Raw genomic sequence first — 17,655 nt, 5'->3', positions numbered from 1 at the left:
AATGAAGAGGGAGCAACTCCCCTGTTCAGTTATCCAATCTGCAGTTTAAAGCGCTATTGGACTACTCCCGAGGAAGGGGCCCCCCATGCACAGCCTAGGAGGAGCGACGGGGGAACCAGATACCTACTGTTGGCCTCCATGCACATCTATCCTGCAGCAAAATGTCAAAACAAGGGACAGCTGAAGAGATTTGGAAGAGCACCATTGCATTTCTCATAAGAGCAACACGAAAAGGAAAACAAGCATCAAATGCATGAGAGCTATCCCTTACATGCAGGCTCTTAAACCTTTTAAAAACTCTTTTCAAAGGCAGCTCAAGGGGAAAATGTACCTGTGTGGCATGACAGCCATATTCGCTTTCATAAAAACCATCTGAAATTTGGCAAATCCAGTCCTCTAAACGGATCAGCCATTCAAAGGGAGGTGATCCTGTGGGCCAGGGTTCCCAATCCATTCATTTTCCTCACAACAAAGCGGGGAGGCCTGCGCAGTACCATCCCAGGGAGGCAAGGGAGCACAAAGCATGGTGCCCATTCCCTCCCCCACTGGTCCTGGTGCTCCACGCTGGGACTCGTACTCGTGGGGGAGCCTCCTCCCCCCTCCTCCCACCTTCAAATCTCATGGGAAAGTGAGGACCCAGGTGGAGAAGAGACAAAAGAGCCTATGCTCATTCTTTTTTTTTAAAAAAAAATTCCCATCGGGGTTTATATTTCAAATTGCTTTATGATAACAACTCAACTGAAGACGGCATTATGAGGCTTTCTACTTTCCTTCTTTAGGACTTGGATTTAGAAAAAGAAGAAGGCTTACCCATTTTTGAAATAGAGGACATGGGCTCTCTGTAGTCCTGTTTCTAGGAAAAAACCTAGTTCTTGATCGTGGGGAGCGGAGCCAGGCTTAGGACTTCTGTTCTGAATATTAGAAAGTATTACCTAGAAGGGGAGAAAACCGGAAAACTAATCAGATCCACATGCAAGCCTACCTCCTTCAAACCCTGTCTCTACATGCACTGCAGGACTTGAAAAATTCACTTCTGTAGGCAAACGTCCGTGCAAGGCACTGATGTAGAAGTATAGGGATAAGAAAAGCAGAGAGAATGACTTCTGCGAGACAGGGAACAACTGCTAACCCCGGGCCACGTGTGGCCCTCCTGGCACCGTGGACAGAGGAGTGAAGGGTGCTGATGAGCGCACGGTGCCAGGAGAAGCATTAGAGGCGGAGTGGCTCTGCCGAAGGCCAGGATGTTGACAGAAAGGCTGAGTGACACAGAAGCCGGTCCAGCAATGGACAGAAACAGTCAGCATCCATCAGCGGCTGAGGTCACTGATGGGTGGCCCGTGGCTTCAGCCCTCCAGAGCTTGAGGAGCTTCAGAAAGAGCTGGAAAGTGCCATGATTGGCACTGGCTCTGGAATTAACCAGAGAGGGCCAACTCACCAGGCTACAGAGCTGAGGCCTGTGGACTGGGCAGCAGCCACCTATTCTCAAAGGGAGAGTTGAGAAAAACAACCTCGACTCTCCCGCTCCCCAAACTTGACCTCTTGTCAGCAGATAACAAGGTTTGAAAGGTTGACGTGTTTAGCCCCGCCAGAAAGACTGCCAACTAGTCAAGAGAAAGGCTTGCAAGTTGAGGGGGATACAGGGAAGTGTACACACTTAGCTACTGTCACAGAGGCTGCTCTCCTTAAACTCGCAAGTCCGATAAAGCATTGATCTACCAGAAGCTACTTGTGGCCCATTTGAAAACCACAGGAGTTCTCTCCAAACATGCTGCCAACATCTGCTGAGTCAGCAGCTCTCCGAAGATCCAGCTGTTAGCCAAACCCCAAACATTTTAGAGGTCTTGAAATTGTTCTCCAAATGGAGTTGAAGCAATTGCTGGTTCTCTACCTTATGAGCTTTGGGGAGGGAAAAAAAAAGTAGAAGACACACAACGAACAATACGTTGTGGAACGAAATCCAGGTGGGCAACCCTTGCCTTTGAACTACATCCCAGCATCTTATCAAAGCCGCCTGGCTCCTTCTTGACTTAGCCCTTGGCTCTGCAAGTGCTAAGGGGTAGGAAGGTGTTCCTCCTGCCTCTGAGAACTGTCATTTTTGGCTCCACCCTCACCCATCCTCGAAGTGTTGGAGATGCACAGAGTGCGGGTCTGGGCCCTTGTCCTTCTCTGTTAAGTGTCTCTCAAGATGACCTCATCCACTCCTCAAAAATCATCTACATGCTGACGAATTCCAAATTTATAACCTCTAGTCCAGACTTTCCCAGACTCATATATCCAACTTCTTCCTTGACATTCCCACTTGGGGGTCCAACGCTGAAACTTAAAAAAATTATCCTCCATTTGCTTTTGATAATAGTTTAAAATTTTTTAAATGCCATGATTATTTTAAAGTGAAAACAATGTAGTACAGTACAAAAAGAAAATTAAAAATCATCTCAAAATTCTACCACATAGAAATAACCAGTGAACATTGATTGAACGATAACCCAGCTATCTCTGTGTACATATGTATCAAGAGGAGAGAAAGATAAAAATCATTTTACAGACATTGAGATTGTTATACATACTGGTTTTAATTTTAATTAAATTTGACAGGAGAAACTAAAGTGTGACCAAAGTAATCACTCAACCTCAGAAAAATGTGGTTTTTTTACACATAGTTCATACATGTATGTCTCTCTAAAGTAACAAATATGTTATATTTATTACATGTATGCATGTGTGTTATACGTATGTATATATAGACAGAAAGACAGAGACAGGGAGACAAAGAAAGAGACAGAGAAAGGACAGAAAGTAGGTCATTCTTTTATCTACGTATTTCAACACTATACAGTATCTGTTGACCCAGAACAAAAACGAGGAAACTGACATATTCATACTACCTTCTCCTTTGCCTTCTCCTCAGCCTCTTATTTTTGTTATAGTACTGTTTTTTATTGCCAAGGTACCTAACAATTACGTTCTACCCCATAATTGTTTTGCGTCAGTTCTATATCAAAATGCATTTGAGGGGCAAGACGGGGTAGAGGATTAAGAGGTACAAACTAGTATGTATAAAATAAATATGCTACAAGGATATAGAGCACAACACAGGGAATACAGCCGATATTTTATAATAACTATAAATGGGATATAACCTTTATAAATTGTGAATCACTATGCTGTACCCCTAAAACTTATACAATATTGTACGTCAACTATACCTCAATCAATCAATCAAATGCATTCATTGTTTCTTTAATTCTTTATTTTAAATTGATTCTTGCTTGGTGGAATATTGCCAAAAAGGGCTCATGGATGCTACAGGCCCTGAATTCTTACAGGTGTAAGAATGTCTGTCTCTTGTCTCTGTTCCTCTAAACCTGAGTATGACATTCTCAGATTTCCCATTTTCTCTCCCTCAGAACATGGCAGACGATACTCCAGTCTTCCAACACTGACAGTTGCTGTGGACAACTCGGAAGCCAGCCTTACTGTTCTCCCTGCAGACAATCTGCAAAGAGCAGTCCTTTTCTCCCTGAAGTCTAGAAAATCTACCAGGTGTTGTCTTGCCATTCATCATTCTAGGTCAGCTATTCTTGGAACACAGCATGAACTCTCAATCTAAAAATTCAGATCTGTAGTATCAAGTGAGGCACTGGACTCGGGCTGCCATTCTGGGTTCAAAGCCCAGCTCCACTACTATGGGCAAGTCACAGTCTCTAAAGTTTTCTCATTGGTAAAATGGAGATGGTAATAGAATTTTTCACTTAGTGCAGTCCTATGAACTAAATGGAATAATAAATGGATAGAACACTTAGCACAGTATATAGCAAGTGCTGAATAAAGCCTTTCTTTGTTGAAGAATTTCTATTTGATTATGTAACTGTATTTTCTTATCTATTCTGTTTTTTTCCATTTTCTTTTTCAGGAATACTAATTGTGTGCACTGTCTTAATTACTGTAGCTTTGTACAACAGAAAGTTAAGAGATTGGGAAGTGTGAGTCCCTCAACTTTGTTCTTTTTCAAGATTGTTTTGGCTCTTCTGGTCCCTTGCATTTCCATATTAATTTGTGAATCAGCTTATCAATTTCTGCAAAAAAGGCAGCTAGGATTTTAATGGGGATTGGGTTGAATTTGTAGATCAATTTGGGGAGTATTGTCATCTTAACAAATTAAGTCTTTTGTTCTATGAGTGCAGGATGCCTTTCCATTTATGTAGGTTTTCTTTCATTTCTTTCAACAGTGATTTGTAGTTTTCAGAGCATAAGGTTTGGACTTCTTTTTATTATCCCAATGCATTTTAATCTTTTTGATGCTATTAGAAGTGGAATTACAATTTTAATTTCATTTTCAGATTGCTCATTGCTAGTGTATACAAATAAAAGGGATTTTTGTATATTGACCTTGTATCCTACCTTGCTGAAATCATTTATTATTTATAGTTTTTTTGTGCGAATTCCTTAGAATTTTCTATATACAAGATCATGTCATCTGTAAATATAGTTTTACTTGGTTTTTTTAAAAAAATTATTTATTTATTTTTTGGCTGCGTTGGGTCTCTTGCTGCACGCTGGCTTTCTCTAGATGCGGCCAACAGGGGCTACTCTTCATTGAAGTGAGTGTGCTTCTCATTGTGGTGGCTTCTCTTGCTGTGGAGCACAGGCTCTAGGTGTGCAGACTCAGAGGGCTTCAGTAGTTGTGGCATGTGGGCTCAGTAGTTGTGGCTTGCGGGCTCAGTAGTTGTGGCTTGCGGGCTCTAGAGCGCAGGCTCAGTAGTTGTGGCGCACGGGCTTAGTTGTTCCACAGCATGTGGGATCTTCCCAGACCAGGGATCAAACCCATGTCCCCTGCACTGGCAGGTGGATTTTAACCACTGTGCCACCAGGGAAGCCCCTCCCTTTTCAATCTGGATGCCTTTTATTTCTTTTTCCTGCCTAATCTAATCTTGGAAGGAAAGCATCCACTCTTTCACCATTATATATGTTGTTAGACGTGGTTTTTCATGGATGCCTTCTATCAGGTTGAGGATAATAACTTCTTTTTTTAAAAATTTTTCTTTACTCCTATTCCTAGTTTGTTGTGTGTTTTTTTATCATGGGGAGTGTTGGACTTTGCCAAATGAGTTCTCTGCATCTACTGGGATTATCATTAACATGTGGTTTTTGTCCTTTATTCTATTTATTTGTTGTATTACATTCATTGATTTCCATACGTTAAATCAACCTTGCACTTCTGAAAAGAATCTCGCTTGATGGTATATAATTCTTTCTCTATGCTGTTAGATTCAGTTTGCTGGTATTTTGTTGAGGATATCTGCATCTGTATTCATAAGAGATACTGGTCTCTGGGACTTCCCTGGTGGCACAGTGGTTAAGAATCCTCATGCCAATGCAGGGGACACAGGTTCGAGCCCTGGTCTGGGAAAATCCCACATGCCGCGGAGCAACTAAGCCTGTGCACCATAACTACTGATCCTGTGCTCCAGAGCCCAAGTGCCGCAACTACTGGAGCCCGCATGCCTAGAGCCCATGCTCCACAGCAAGAGAAGCTACCACAATGAGAAGCCTGCACACCGCAACAAAGCGTAGCCCCCACTCACCGCAACTAGAGAAAGCCCACGCGCAGCAATGAAGACCCAACCCAGCCAAAAATAAATAAATAAATTAATTAATTAATCAATTAATACAAAAAAAAGAGATACTGGTCTCATAAAATTAGTTAGGGAGTGTTTTACTCCTCTTCTACTTTCTGAAAGCTCCTATAGTACTGGCCTCATTTCTCCCTTAAATTGAATCTCTCTTCATTGAATTCACCAAGGAAGCCAACTTGACATGTAGTTTTCTTTATGGGAAGATTTTTAATGATAAAGTCAATTTCTTTAATTCATATAGGTATACTTGAGTTATCTATTCTTTCTTGAGTGAGCTTTGGTACTTTGTGTCTTTCAGGGAATTTGTCTATTTTCTATAAATGATCAAGTTTATTTGCATAAAGCTGGTCATAATTTTCCCTTACACCATTTCAATGTCTATAGATCTATAGAAGTGCCTCCTTTTTTCTGGGTATTGATAATTTGTGTCTTCTCTCTTTAATTCTTGTTCATCTTATTAATAGTTTACACAAATTTTATTGATCTTTTCTAAGACTCCATTTTTGGTTTCACTAGTTTTCTCTACTGTTTATCTGTTTTTTATTTCACTGATTTCTGTTCTAATCTTTCTTATTCCCTTCCTTCTGCTTATTTTGGCTTTAATTTGTTCATCTTTTTCTAATTTCTTGAGTTGGAAATGTAGATCATTGATTTGAAATTTTTCTTCTTTTCTACTGTACACATTTAATGTTATAAACTCTTCAATACATTTTGTTTTCTATATCTTGAAGCTCTATTATTAGGTATACATACTTTTAGGATTATAATGTCTTGATGAATTGACTCCTTTTATTATACCTCCCTTTATCTCCTATAATATCCCTTGTTTCTAATTCTACTTTATGATATAATACAGCCACTCTCACTTTGTTTTGATTATTATTTGCATAGTGTGTAATTTTACCTTTTATCTACCTATGTTTTAATATTTAAATCATTTTCTTGTAGATAGAGAATCTCTGCCTTTAAATTGGGGTGCTTAGACAATTTACATTTAATATAATTATTGACATGGTTGGAACCATCTTGCTAGTTTTTTTTTTTTTATTGTCCCATATGCTCTTTGTTCCTTTTTCTCACTTTCTTTTTTTTTTTTTTTTTTTTGGATTGATGATTCCATTTCATTTCCACTATCAACTGGTTAATTATGTCTCTTTTTTCTTATTTTTTAGTGGCTGCCCTAGGGTTTACAACATAGCTCTTTATAATATCTCTAAGTAATATTACACCAATTCATATATAGTATAAACACCTTATAACAATATACTTCTATTTCCTCCACTATCTTTTTGGCTATTGTTGCCACACATTTTACTTCTATATTATAAATCCCATAATACATTGTTCATATTTTTGGCTTAGGCAGTCGATTATCTTTTAAAGAAATTAAACATAGGAAAGTCTTCTTTATTTACCCTCATTGTAACCATTTATGATGCTCTTGATTTCACTGTGTGGGTCTGTATTTTCTTCTGCTTGAAGAACTTCTTTAACATTTCTTGTCACACAGGTGTGCTGGCAATGCATTCTGTCAACTTTTATTTGTTCTAAAAAAGTCTTCATTTGTCTTTCCAGTGTCTTCTAATCTGCATATCATTTTCTGATGATGTCTTCTATAACTCTTACCTTTATTCGTCTGTATTTAAAGTTTCTTTTTCTCTGGTTGCCTTCAAGACTTTTGTCTTTGATTTACAACACTTTGACTATGATGTGTCTAAGTGTGTGTTTGTATTTATCCTGCTTGGGGTTCTCTGAGATTCTTGGATCTGAGATTCTTTGCTGTGTTTCAGTAATTCTGAAAAGTTCTTAACCATTTTCTCTCTCTCTCTCTCTCTCTTTTTTTTGCAGTACGCGGGCCTCTCACTGTTGTGGCCTCTCCCATTGCAGAGCACAGGCTCTGGATGCACAGGCTCAGTGGCCATGGCTCACGGGCCCAGCCGCTCCGCGGCATGTGGGATCTTCCCGGACCGGGGCACAAACCCGCGTCCCCTACATCGGCAGACGGACTCTCAACCACTGCGCCACCAGGGAAGCACAACCATTTTCTCTTCAAATAGTTCTTCTGTCCCAGTGTCTCTCTCTTATCCTCTTGGGACACCAAATACATATATGATATTTTCCCACAGCTCTTGGATGTTCTGTTCTGTTTTTTTCCCACTCTTTTTTATTTTCTTTTTGTGTTTCTCTTTGAATAATCTCTATTAACCTATCTTCAAATGAAAGTTTTTTTCTTAGCTGCTTCCAGTCTTCTAATAAGCTATCAAAGAAGTTCCTCATCTCTTATATCATGTTTTGTTATTTCTAGCATTTTAATTATACTTTTTTTTATAGTTTCCTTCTCCTTGTTGAAATTCCCATCTGTTCCTGCATGTTGCATATCTTTTTCATGATATCCTTTAACATATAACTCATGGGTATTTTAAAGTTCCTATCTGATAGTTCCAATACCTGGATCATTTCTGGGTTTTGTTTTGTTTATTGCTCTTCACAGTGATTTGTTTATTCCTGTTTGTGTGTATATATACGTATCTTATAATTTTTTTTGGCGGTACGCGGGCCTCTTACTGTTGTGGCCTCTCCCATTGCAGAGCACAGCCTCCGGATGTGCAGGCCCAGCGGCCATGGCCCACGGGCCCAGCCGCTCCGCGGCATGTGGGATCCTCCCGGACTGGGGCACAAACCTGCGTCCCCTGCATCAGCAGGCGGACTCTCAAGCACTTTGCCCTTAATTTTTTATTTATTGTTGACAATTGTGTATACAGAAATAAACTGAGTTAAATAATATTTACACTTGAAAATGTGTACCCCTTTTCTCTTATCAGGCCCTAAGTGTTGGGGATTGAGTCAACCTAGTCAGTAGTTGAGCTGGAGCTGGGTTTTATTGTTTCTATAGTTACCTCCAATGCACCATGGGCTTCAAACTCCTCCAGCATTGGGCTGCTAACTGTGGGACTTGGGATGCCAGAGGGTTTTCCTCAGTGTTTCTATTCCACCCTCAGTTTTAAGCAGTCTCTGTATGCTTGCACTACAGAGGAGTTCTCTCTCCACATTCACGCCCCTTTCCCAGTAGTAGTCTGCTGTTTCATAGTACTTGGTGCTGTGTTTGTTATGTGGCTGGTGGTGGAAGGGAGAAATTCTTGGTTCTCCTGGTTCAGCCTCAGTCTTAAGAAGGGTCTGTACACCAGAACCTCAGGGATGGGGCTCAGCTTCAAGGGCCCTTTTCTGGGCATCTCCCTCCTAGCTCCTGGAATGCCTTCCTGGGACAAAAGCCATATAACTTCTACCCCAGAGAAACTTTGAGCATGATTACACTCCTAGGAGTCCAGATTCAGCCCCAAACTGAAGCCTCTATTTATCACTCCATCTTATAAATACAGCTGGTCCTGTATCCACGGGTTCCACATCTGCAGATACGGAGGGCCAACTGTACTATGCCATATTATATAAGGGACTTGAGCATCTGCAGATTTTGGTATTCACAGGGGGTCCTGGAACTAATCCCCCACAGATACCGAGGGGCGACTGTAACGTCATCCAGCCAGCTGCCCAAATCAGACGCTGGGGAGTGAGCCTTGAGACCTTGACACTCTCTCACATCTAATCTATTACTATTTTCCTCCTAATTATTTCTCAAATGTCTGTATATATCCATTTCCACAACCATAACTTTCAACAAAGCTACCACCACTTCCTGTTAGATTTCTACAGCAGCCTCCTAAATAGAGTCTCCACGTCCTCTCCTGCTCCTTAACTTCCTTTCCACCCTCCACAAGCAGCCTGAATAATTTTTTAAAACACAGTCTGGATCATGTTACTCTTATGCTCTTTCTCACCTCTCATGTATCAACTTGATTGTCATTTCTCAGGAGGGCCTTCCCTGAGCACTAACATAAAGCAGGCCTGCCTCTATTATTCCCTCCCACAGCATCCTATTCTATTCCTTCATTGCGTTTATTAATTTTTTTTTTTTTTTTTTGTGGTACGTGGGCCTTTCACTGTTGTGGCCTCTCCTGTCATGGAGCACAGGCTCCGGATGCGCAGGCTCAGCGGCCATGGCTCACGGGCCCAGCCGCTCCGCGGCATGTGGGATCCTCCCAGACCGGGGCACGAACCCACGTCCCCTGCATCGGCAGGCGGACTCCCAACCACTGTGCCACCAGGGAAGCCCTATTAATGTATTTTTTACTTGATTATTGGTTGTCTCCCTCCATGGTGCTGCACCTTCTGCAAAGTCAGGGGCCATGTCTATTCCATTTACTAATATATCCAGGGTCCAGTGCAGTGTCTGGGACAGGGTAAGCATTCAATATACATAGTAAATGTAGTAAATGAATAAAACACATAGTAAATGAATGAATGAATAAATTTTCAGGGCCAATAAGAAATGCAGGGAAAAAAGCAATAAGAAAATAACCTGTTCTGCATTAGGCACTGTGAAGGTACATAGACTATCTCATTTATTCTCCCACAAAAACCCACTGAGATGCATACTATTACCCTCTCTTTACTGAAGGGGAAACTGAGACTTTGCTCCACTGAGCAAGTTGCCCAAATCACAGGGCTAACGAGTGTTAAGGCTGGTGTTGAAACTCAGGTCTACCTTACTCTGCAGTCCGACTCCTCTCCCTTTGTCCTATTAGTCTGCATTTGCTTGCAGAACAAAGCCCAAAAGACAAGGTCAGGGCTGCCAGGATGAGGCAGGATGGGAAAAATGCAAGGTGGATGAGAGAGGGAATAGCTTAGTTCTGAGTTTGCCCTGAAGTCTAAGTATCTTGGATTTAATCCCTTCCTCACAAAGAGCCTCTAATACATGGGCCTGGGCAGGACCATTGTTTGGCAGTGTCGAAGCCATCACTTTTTCTGTGGATAAACACTTCCCTGTGAGAGGACTGCCAACAAGTATCCGTAACAAGTACAGCCTGCTTTGGCAAAAGCACACACCCAACACCTGAGGAAGCATGACAGAAAGTAGGCAGGGGCCAAAGATTTTAGGTCAAAAGGCCCAGGTTCAAGGTCTGGTTCTGACATGCCTCACCACTTGTGGACTTAGGACAACTCCTTTGATCTCTCAGATCTTCATTGTGTTCATCTGATTAATGGGGATAATAATATATACCTACATACTTATTATGAACTGCAAATGAGAAACTTAATGAGCATGTAAACATTATAATCCTTACTGGAGATATATTAAAGTATCACCTTCAAGTAGGAACAAAATAAGGATACTTTCCACCACCTTTATAATAATATCGTTTTAGAAAAGTCTGGAGATAGGGCATGAAAGAGAGATAAAGTGGAAAATACTAGAAAGGAAGAAAGAATAACGACAAAAATCATTCCTCTGCCACATGTTCATCCTTAGAAAAATGAAAAGAATCAACTCTATTTTTATGGAGGAGTTCAGTATTGTGGCTGATAATCCTGTATTGCTCTCCTTGTCAGCCTTCAAGGTTCAGCTCAGGTGTCATCTCTCCCAGGAGCCATCCCTGAACTTCTGCACGGGTCCAAGACCCTTCTCTGGGCTTGCAGAATTCTCTGAGCGTTCCCCACCAAAGCAGCCCACGTGCTGTTTACGGACCTGTGTCCTCAGAAAACAGTAAGTTTCCTGAGGACATGCTCTGTGGCTTATTTCTTCTAGTGCCCCTGGTGTCAAGCACAGTGTGCAGAACAAAGAAGGCACTCATTAAATATTTTTGTAATTGAATTTTAAAAACCAAAGCATTGCTACATGTGAAAATACAATGAAACAAATGATCCTATACGTGAAGCAATACAAATAGAAAAGATCTGGGAATACAATCCATCTACTGAAGTCTGTAAAACAAAAATCTTGCAAAATGGAAAGAGGTATCACGGTCACAGATGAGTAAAGACTAAATATAATTCTCCAAACCAATGTATAGCGTTAATAAAAATTTGACCAAATCCCAATTATTCTAAAATGCATCTAGAAATACCAACAGAAAAGGACAAAGGGTATTCTGAAAAATAAGGAGTTACTAATCCCTTCAGATGTTAAAACATATCATAAAGAAGCACTTATTAACCGGTGTTACAGTGGTGCAATATAAGATTAGCAGAACAAAATAGGAAAGTTCAGAAATTACTGTTGTGTCTAAAATTTTATTAAACGACTTAAAATACATAACAGAAAATATGAAAAAAGAAAGATAAGATCATCTTAAAGTGGTACTGAAGTCTGAGGAAAACATTAGAGTCATATCTAATATCTTACACCAAAATAAATCTCTCCAACAAGATTTGAAAATTAAAAGTTTTTTTTAAAAAAATGGAAAATGGTTGAAAACTTTTTAAATCCTAGAGAAGATTCATCCCAGTATTTCAGCTTTAAAACAATGAAATAAATGTAATAAAAAGATAATCAGATTCAACTAATATATATAATAGATTTAAAATTTATGAACAATTTAGAAATGGAAAAGTACTGAGTGGGAAATCATTCAGAGCAAACATAATAATGGGTTAACATATTTATGGTATAAAAGCTTGATTCAAATTATAAGAATAATACTACATGCTAAAACCAGAGAGAAAGTATAAACAAACAAAAAAGAAATATAACAAGGTCAAACGTAAAGTTATCATATGACCCAGCAATTCCACTCCCAGGAATATACTCAAGAAAAATGAAAACATTTGTCCACACGAAATCTTAGATACAAAAAGTTATAGCAGCATTATTATAATAGCCCAAAGTAGAAACAACCCAAATAATAAATGATAAAATGATGAATGGATAAACATAATGTAGGATCTCCATACACTGGCATATTATTTGGCAATAAAAAGAAACGAAGGACCAATACCTGCTGCAACATGAGAACATTACGCTAAGCCAAAGAAGCCAGTCATAAAAGACCACATGTTGTATGGTTTGATTTATAGGAAATGTCTAGAATATACACATCTATAGAGACTGGAGAAATTGAAGGTAAATGGGGAGTGACTGCTAATGCATACAGCGTTTCTTTTGGGGGTGATGAAAATGTTTTGAAATTAAATATTGGTGATGGTTGCACAACTCTGTGACTATATTAAAAACCACTGAATTGAATACTTTAAATGGGTAAATTCTATGGTATGTGAATTATATCTCAATAATGCTGTGATTTAAAAAAAAGAAAAGAAATACAGCTAGTAAGCAAATAGATGGAAAAAATTTCAACCTGACTGATAGTGAAAGAAATGCAGGCCAAAATGGCAAAGTACTCTTTTCACCTAGCAAATCAGCAAAGTAACTTAGAAACAAATGCAACCCCATCAAGATTGCAAAGCAACCACTACTCTCCTGTACATCCAAAGGTAGAAGATGTTAGTATGACTTGTAGAAAGCAATTGGATACAATATATAGTAACGAGAATGTTAAAAATGTCCCGACTTCTGGGAATTTACCCTTAGGAAACAAAGCAAAACAAGGGAAAAGCTACCTGAAGGAAGCTGGCACCAGAGCACTATAAAAACAGGCTATACCCAACTATAAGTGAATTATATCATAGAGGCCATCCACTTGATAAAATATTACATAACCATGACAACACTTTGAAGTTTTGATGTAATGTTGAGCGAAAAAAGACAGATATAGATCCCTTTAAAGCTATACAATTATGAGGGCAAAGACTGACCAAGAACATACAAAAATTAAAATAAACTACTGTTCTTTTCTGGTTTCCAGGCTTTTCTAACTCAGCTTTAAGTGTGTGGTAGCCTCCTTTCCCAGCCAGTCAGATGGCAGCCTCAAAGTCAGAGCAACATACTGGCCAGTCAGTTTCTTGACATTTCTTTAAGGAAGTCGTTTATTCAGATGTACTACATTAAGCCATGACCTATAACCTGCTGCTTCAGCTTAAGTGAAAAGGCAGGGATTGGGAAGAAGAGAAGGGAGAATCCATCTTTTCTTCATGGTCTCATGCTTTAGACCCAAAAGCACAGCCACATGGACCTCCAGAGTCACACCCTGCCTTCCGTGTCAGTAGCACTGAGTAGTTTTCCTAGGACATCTTGTTTGAGTTCAAGACACACAGTAACCTTAATCTAATCCAGTTGTGAATCCAACGTCTTGGCTGTGTCACTGCGAGTTCCTCCTGTGGGGAGGACAGAATCCGCTCAAGGACTGACCACCAGGACCAGTGAACAGCTCCTGATGAGCAGATGAAGCCTAGGCTGGGCTCTGCAACATCTGGGCACCAGCTGTTTCTTAAAACCTTAACGCTAAAACAGCCCATAAAAAAATCTATGGGTGTCCCATAATGTAGCATTAACTTCTTTTCTAAAACAGGGTGTAAAGGAATGAACTGTCAGCAGAAGGTAAAGTTCCACCCTGGCACGGCTTCTGCTCAAGAAAGCCATACCCGGCTGGTTGGCTGATGCATGCAACGGACAGAGACAGGATGATTTCATTTGCCAAAAGCAGGGCTCATATTATGATATTCGAGGGTGAAGTCATCTTTATTCCTATCATTGCACCTTTAGAAGCTCCTTGTGGGGGAGATAACTTTATTTACTGTTGGTGTAATGCCACCATCCAAAGATAAACTAATCAAGGTCAACCTATGTCATGTCCATCTATTCTAATTTGGTTTACTTGATTAAATTATTCTATGTGCATAAGTTTGGAGGTATTTTTCATTCCCCTTCGGAGAACAAACTATCAGAGAAAATGATTAGCAGATGTCTCTGTGACCCTAATGTAACAAGGACAACACTAAACCAATATTCAATGCACACGGCTTTCAGGTGTTCAAATTTCCTGTGGCCCCGCCTCCCCGTCTGGAACAAGGAGGGAGAACAGTACATGGACAGCCCCTATCATACTGGGTGGAGAACACCGGTGGCTCACTGGTTTTCTTCCCCAGACAAGTCAGGCAGTATGAACCCCGCGCCATGAAAATGGAAAGCTGCAGCACACAGATAGAAACGATTGGACCAAGGTCAAACAGCCGGGGTGAACAGAGATTCAGAACCCAGATGTGATATGGGGCCTCTAGGCAAGATGTTGTTCCATTAGCTTCCAGGCAAGGAATGGAAAACCAACTTCTCCTGAAAAAATTACTCCATAAATATCTCTTTTAAATTATTTAACACTTTTATTAAAACAGCATGTTTAAAATACTCCATATTTTCATCTAAATATCTGAAATCTTCGAAGGTTAGGAAAGATTCCACTGCCAGGTGACACAGGAACAGATAATGACAATAAAATGAACATTTAATGTGTGCTAAACATGTCCTGGGAAGAACATGAGTTAACCCAATGTATGCTCACAACAGCCTTACAGCAATGATTATTGCTATTTTACAGCTGAGGTTCGGAGGCAGCACAGAGAGGTTGAGTAACTTGCCTGATGTTCCACAGCTAAGAGGTGGCAAGGCCAGGATCCCAACGCCCGTGTCACTTAACCCCTGGGCCCTGCTGCTTCTCCCAACTTAACTTAGCCGCCTGGAGGGGACGCCAAGGTCAGCCCCCTTTCTGAAGAGCCCCTGCCCTTCGGGAAACAAACAACACGAACGTGGCTAAACATACCCACTCTTAGAGAAACTAGAAGAGGAATAAGGCTGCATCGGAAACAGATCGATGGTTCCAGATTATGAAAACACATTTTCCACAATACTCCAAACTGTGCTCCAAAGTTCTCCTCAAATTTTATCCTTGCTAGTGAATGACATTAGGAGGCAACACATAAATAAAATGCCAAAAGGTCCCGGCAAACAGAAGTTTCTTCGCTTTAGAATGGCTGGGAAATGAGGGGAAAACCCTGAAAGACTGCCTTTGCCCAGCAGAACAAACACAGGAACAGAGTGTGTGGGGTTTTCTACTTAAAGGGCTACCTACCCAGAAAAGCAAAGCACTATTTACCTAAGCTTGCCCCAGTCTTTTGCTTCCTTCAGATTTTATTTTCCTAACATTTGTTTTCAATTTAGCATAATTCTTAAAAGTCATTTAAGTTAAAGGAAGAAACAAAAGGCCAAACAGGTATCTTCCTCTGCATGGCACCATTGTCTTGCCTCATAAAAACCCCTGAATGTCCACCAAGCCCAGTGGTCACTTAAGGAAGGTCATTTTCCCCCTAGACTTCTAATTAGTCACAGATAATTTATTGAGCATCTACTACAGTCAAAACAGATGTTTCATTCATTCAATCTCTCTCATTGCTAATATCCCAGTTTCCTGGATCTGTGGAGACCCAAAGTGGTCTCCCATGAAGGAAAACTCAGACTGGAAAATCAGAGCCAGAAATGTGAAAGTCATCTAATATATACCCTGAAATCGAACCATACGCTGAGTGAGGCTGCTTCCCCACACTACTAAGAGCTATGGCTTGCTTGGTCAAATACTTATTGGGCACTTTCTATATATAAGGGTGTAAGAAACTACGGGGTTCCACATTTATTGGCAGCAGCCTGGGATAATGAAGTAAGTGACGCTGAACTAGGTGTCAGAAGAGCTGAGTTCTAATCTTTGCTTTGGCCCTAACTTCCTGTGTGTCCTTAGGGGTCTCCCTTTCTGGGCCTCCATTTTCTTCTCAAAATCTAACATCCTATGATCACTGTTTCCTCAAAACCACGAAAAATATTTATTTTAAATCCTTTGATTATGAGACTCTCCTTTCTGGTCTGGCTAAAGAACCCAGTGGTGAAGAGGTGGTTATAAAGGAACACAACAGGAAGTACATCCAGATCTGCCAATTGCCACATCATTAAAGACACACATAACAGATGAACCTCCTTTCTCCCAGCCAGGAGAAGGCGGCCCCAGCGTGACAACAGGGAGTAAAATGCAAAATAAGGTCCCCTAAGTGGCAAGGACTGTGGGGTCCACAAGAACAGCTTAGCTGGCATAAGCAGACTTCTCAGCTGCCCAGCACTGGCCATCAGGGAGGTAGACAAAGAAAATCATGTAGATTTTAAAATCAAGCTGCATGATCATTTCTCTAAAGATCGTACCATAAATTCTGAATAACAAATAATTCCTTTCTCATAGCAGACTTCTTATAGAACATTTTGGCAAGACAGCCAAATATATTCCTGAATTCCTGGATATCGCGAACCATGATGTGTCATCCATTCTGGTATGGGCCAGGCCAGACACCACTCCCATCATCCTCTCCCCCTCTTCTCTGTGGCTCTCACCCTACTCTCCCTGCTCTTGAAAGGTCATTCTGATCCTTGCCACCCACATCAACACACTACAAAAAGATTTCTATGAAAGAAACTACTTCCAGTCTGTACACGTATAAAAGAACAAAAACTATCAAACAGAGGACCCATAAGTTGATGGGAGACAAGATGCTGACCATTTTCAAAAAGTCTCACAGAACTTCTATCACTTCAAACAATCTCACAGGATGCACCTCTGGGTCTGAAAGGGGAAATATCAGGATGGAGCCTTGGTTAGAACACCAGGAAGCTCTGCGAGGGGCAGACTGGACTAGGAGCTATTGTTTTTAGTAAAAATAAGTGTCAATTACCAAGAATCCAATACATTTCTGAATCTGGGCTAAATGCCTTTATTTAAACGACCTCTTACAATGCCCACAAGAACTCCATGAAGTGAGAACCATTATTATGCTCCTTTTACAGATGGGAAAGTTAACGCTGAGAAGTAAACAGACAAGTTGCCCACACCTCCCCAGCCTCATCCAGCCTTCAACTTCCTCTGCCTGAGGGTGTGAGTTCAGGGTCCCTTGCTCACTCGTTCTCTCCTCTGATGGCCCTCTGATCAGCTTCTGGTTTCATTCCCCACAGCAGAGGCAAACGACTGACTGCTGGGAGAAAACCATCCCAGATGGTCTCAAGGATACACAGCCTGCTCCAAGCAGGTTGGTTGAGAGTCCCCAGCAGCCCTTTGGCATGACCATTGAGGTAAAGCTTCCCAAACTCCAGATGTACCCTATGTTGGTACATAATCCACGCAAGTACAAAGGAAGCTAACCTGTTTTGCCTATGAGAACACGAATGATTAGCCAGCTTCAGGGCACTGAGGGTATAATTAGATGC

The 17,655-nt window shown here is 40.8% G+C and overlaps 1 protein-coding gene across 4 annotated transcripts in view; it reads right to left on the bottom strand.

The window, feature by feature from the left end:
- Window positions 1-17,655, bottom strand: part of TTC7B (tetratricopeptide repeat domain 7B) — a 242,003-nt gene that overhangs the window by 165,258 nt on the left and 59,090 nt on the right. For all 4 annotated transcript variants that reach the window (XM_060095729.1, XM_060095730.1, XM_060095731.1 and 1 more), the window contains exon 5: window positions 811-932. In XM_060095729.1, the coding sequence (XP_059951712.1) occupies window positions 811-932 (122 nt within the window). The remainder of the gene's footprint in view (window positions 1-810; window positions 933-17,655) is intronic.

This window comes from Mesoplodon densirostris, chromosome 4, assembly GCF_025265405.1.
Source record: "Mesoplodon densirostris isolate mMesDen1 chromosome 4, mMesDen1 primary haplotype, whole genome shotgun sequence".
In the NCBI taxonomy this organism is placed as follows: Eukaryota; Metazoa; Chordata; class Mammalia; order Artiodactyla; family Ziphiidae; genus Mesoplodon; species Mesoplodon densirostris.
This window is presented reverse-complemented; position numbering and strand designations above follow the sequence as displayed.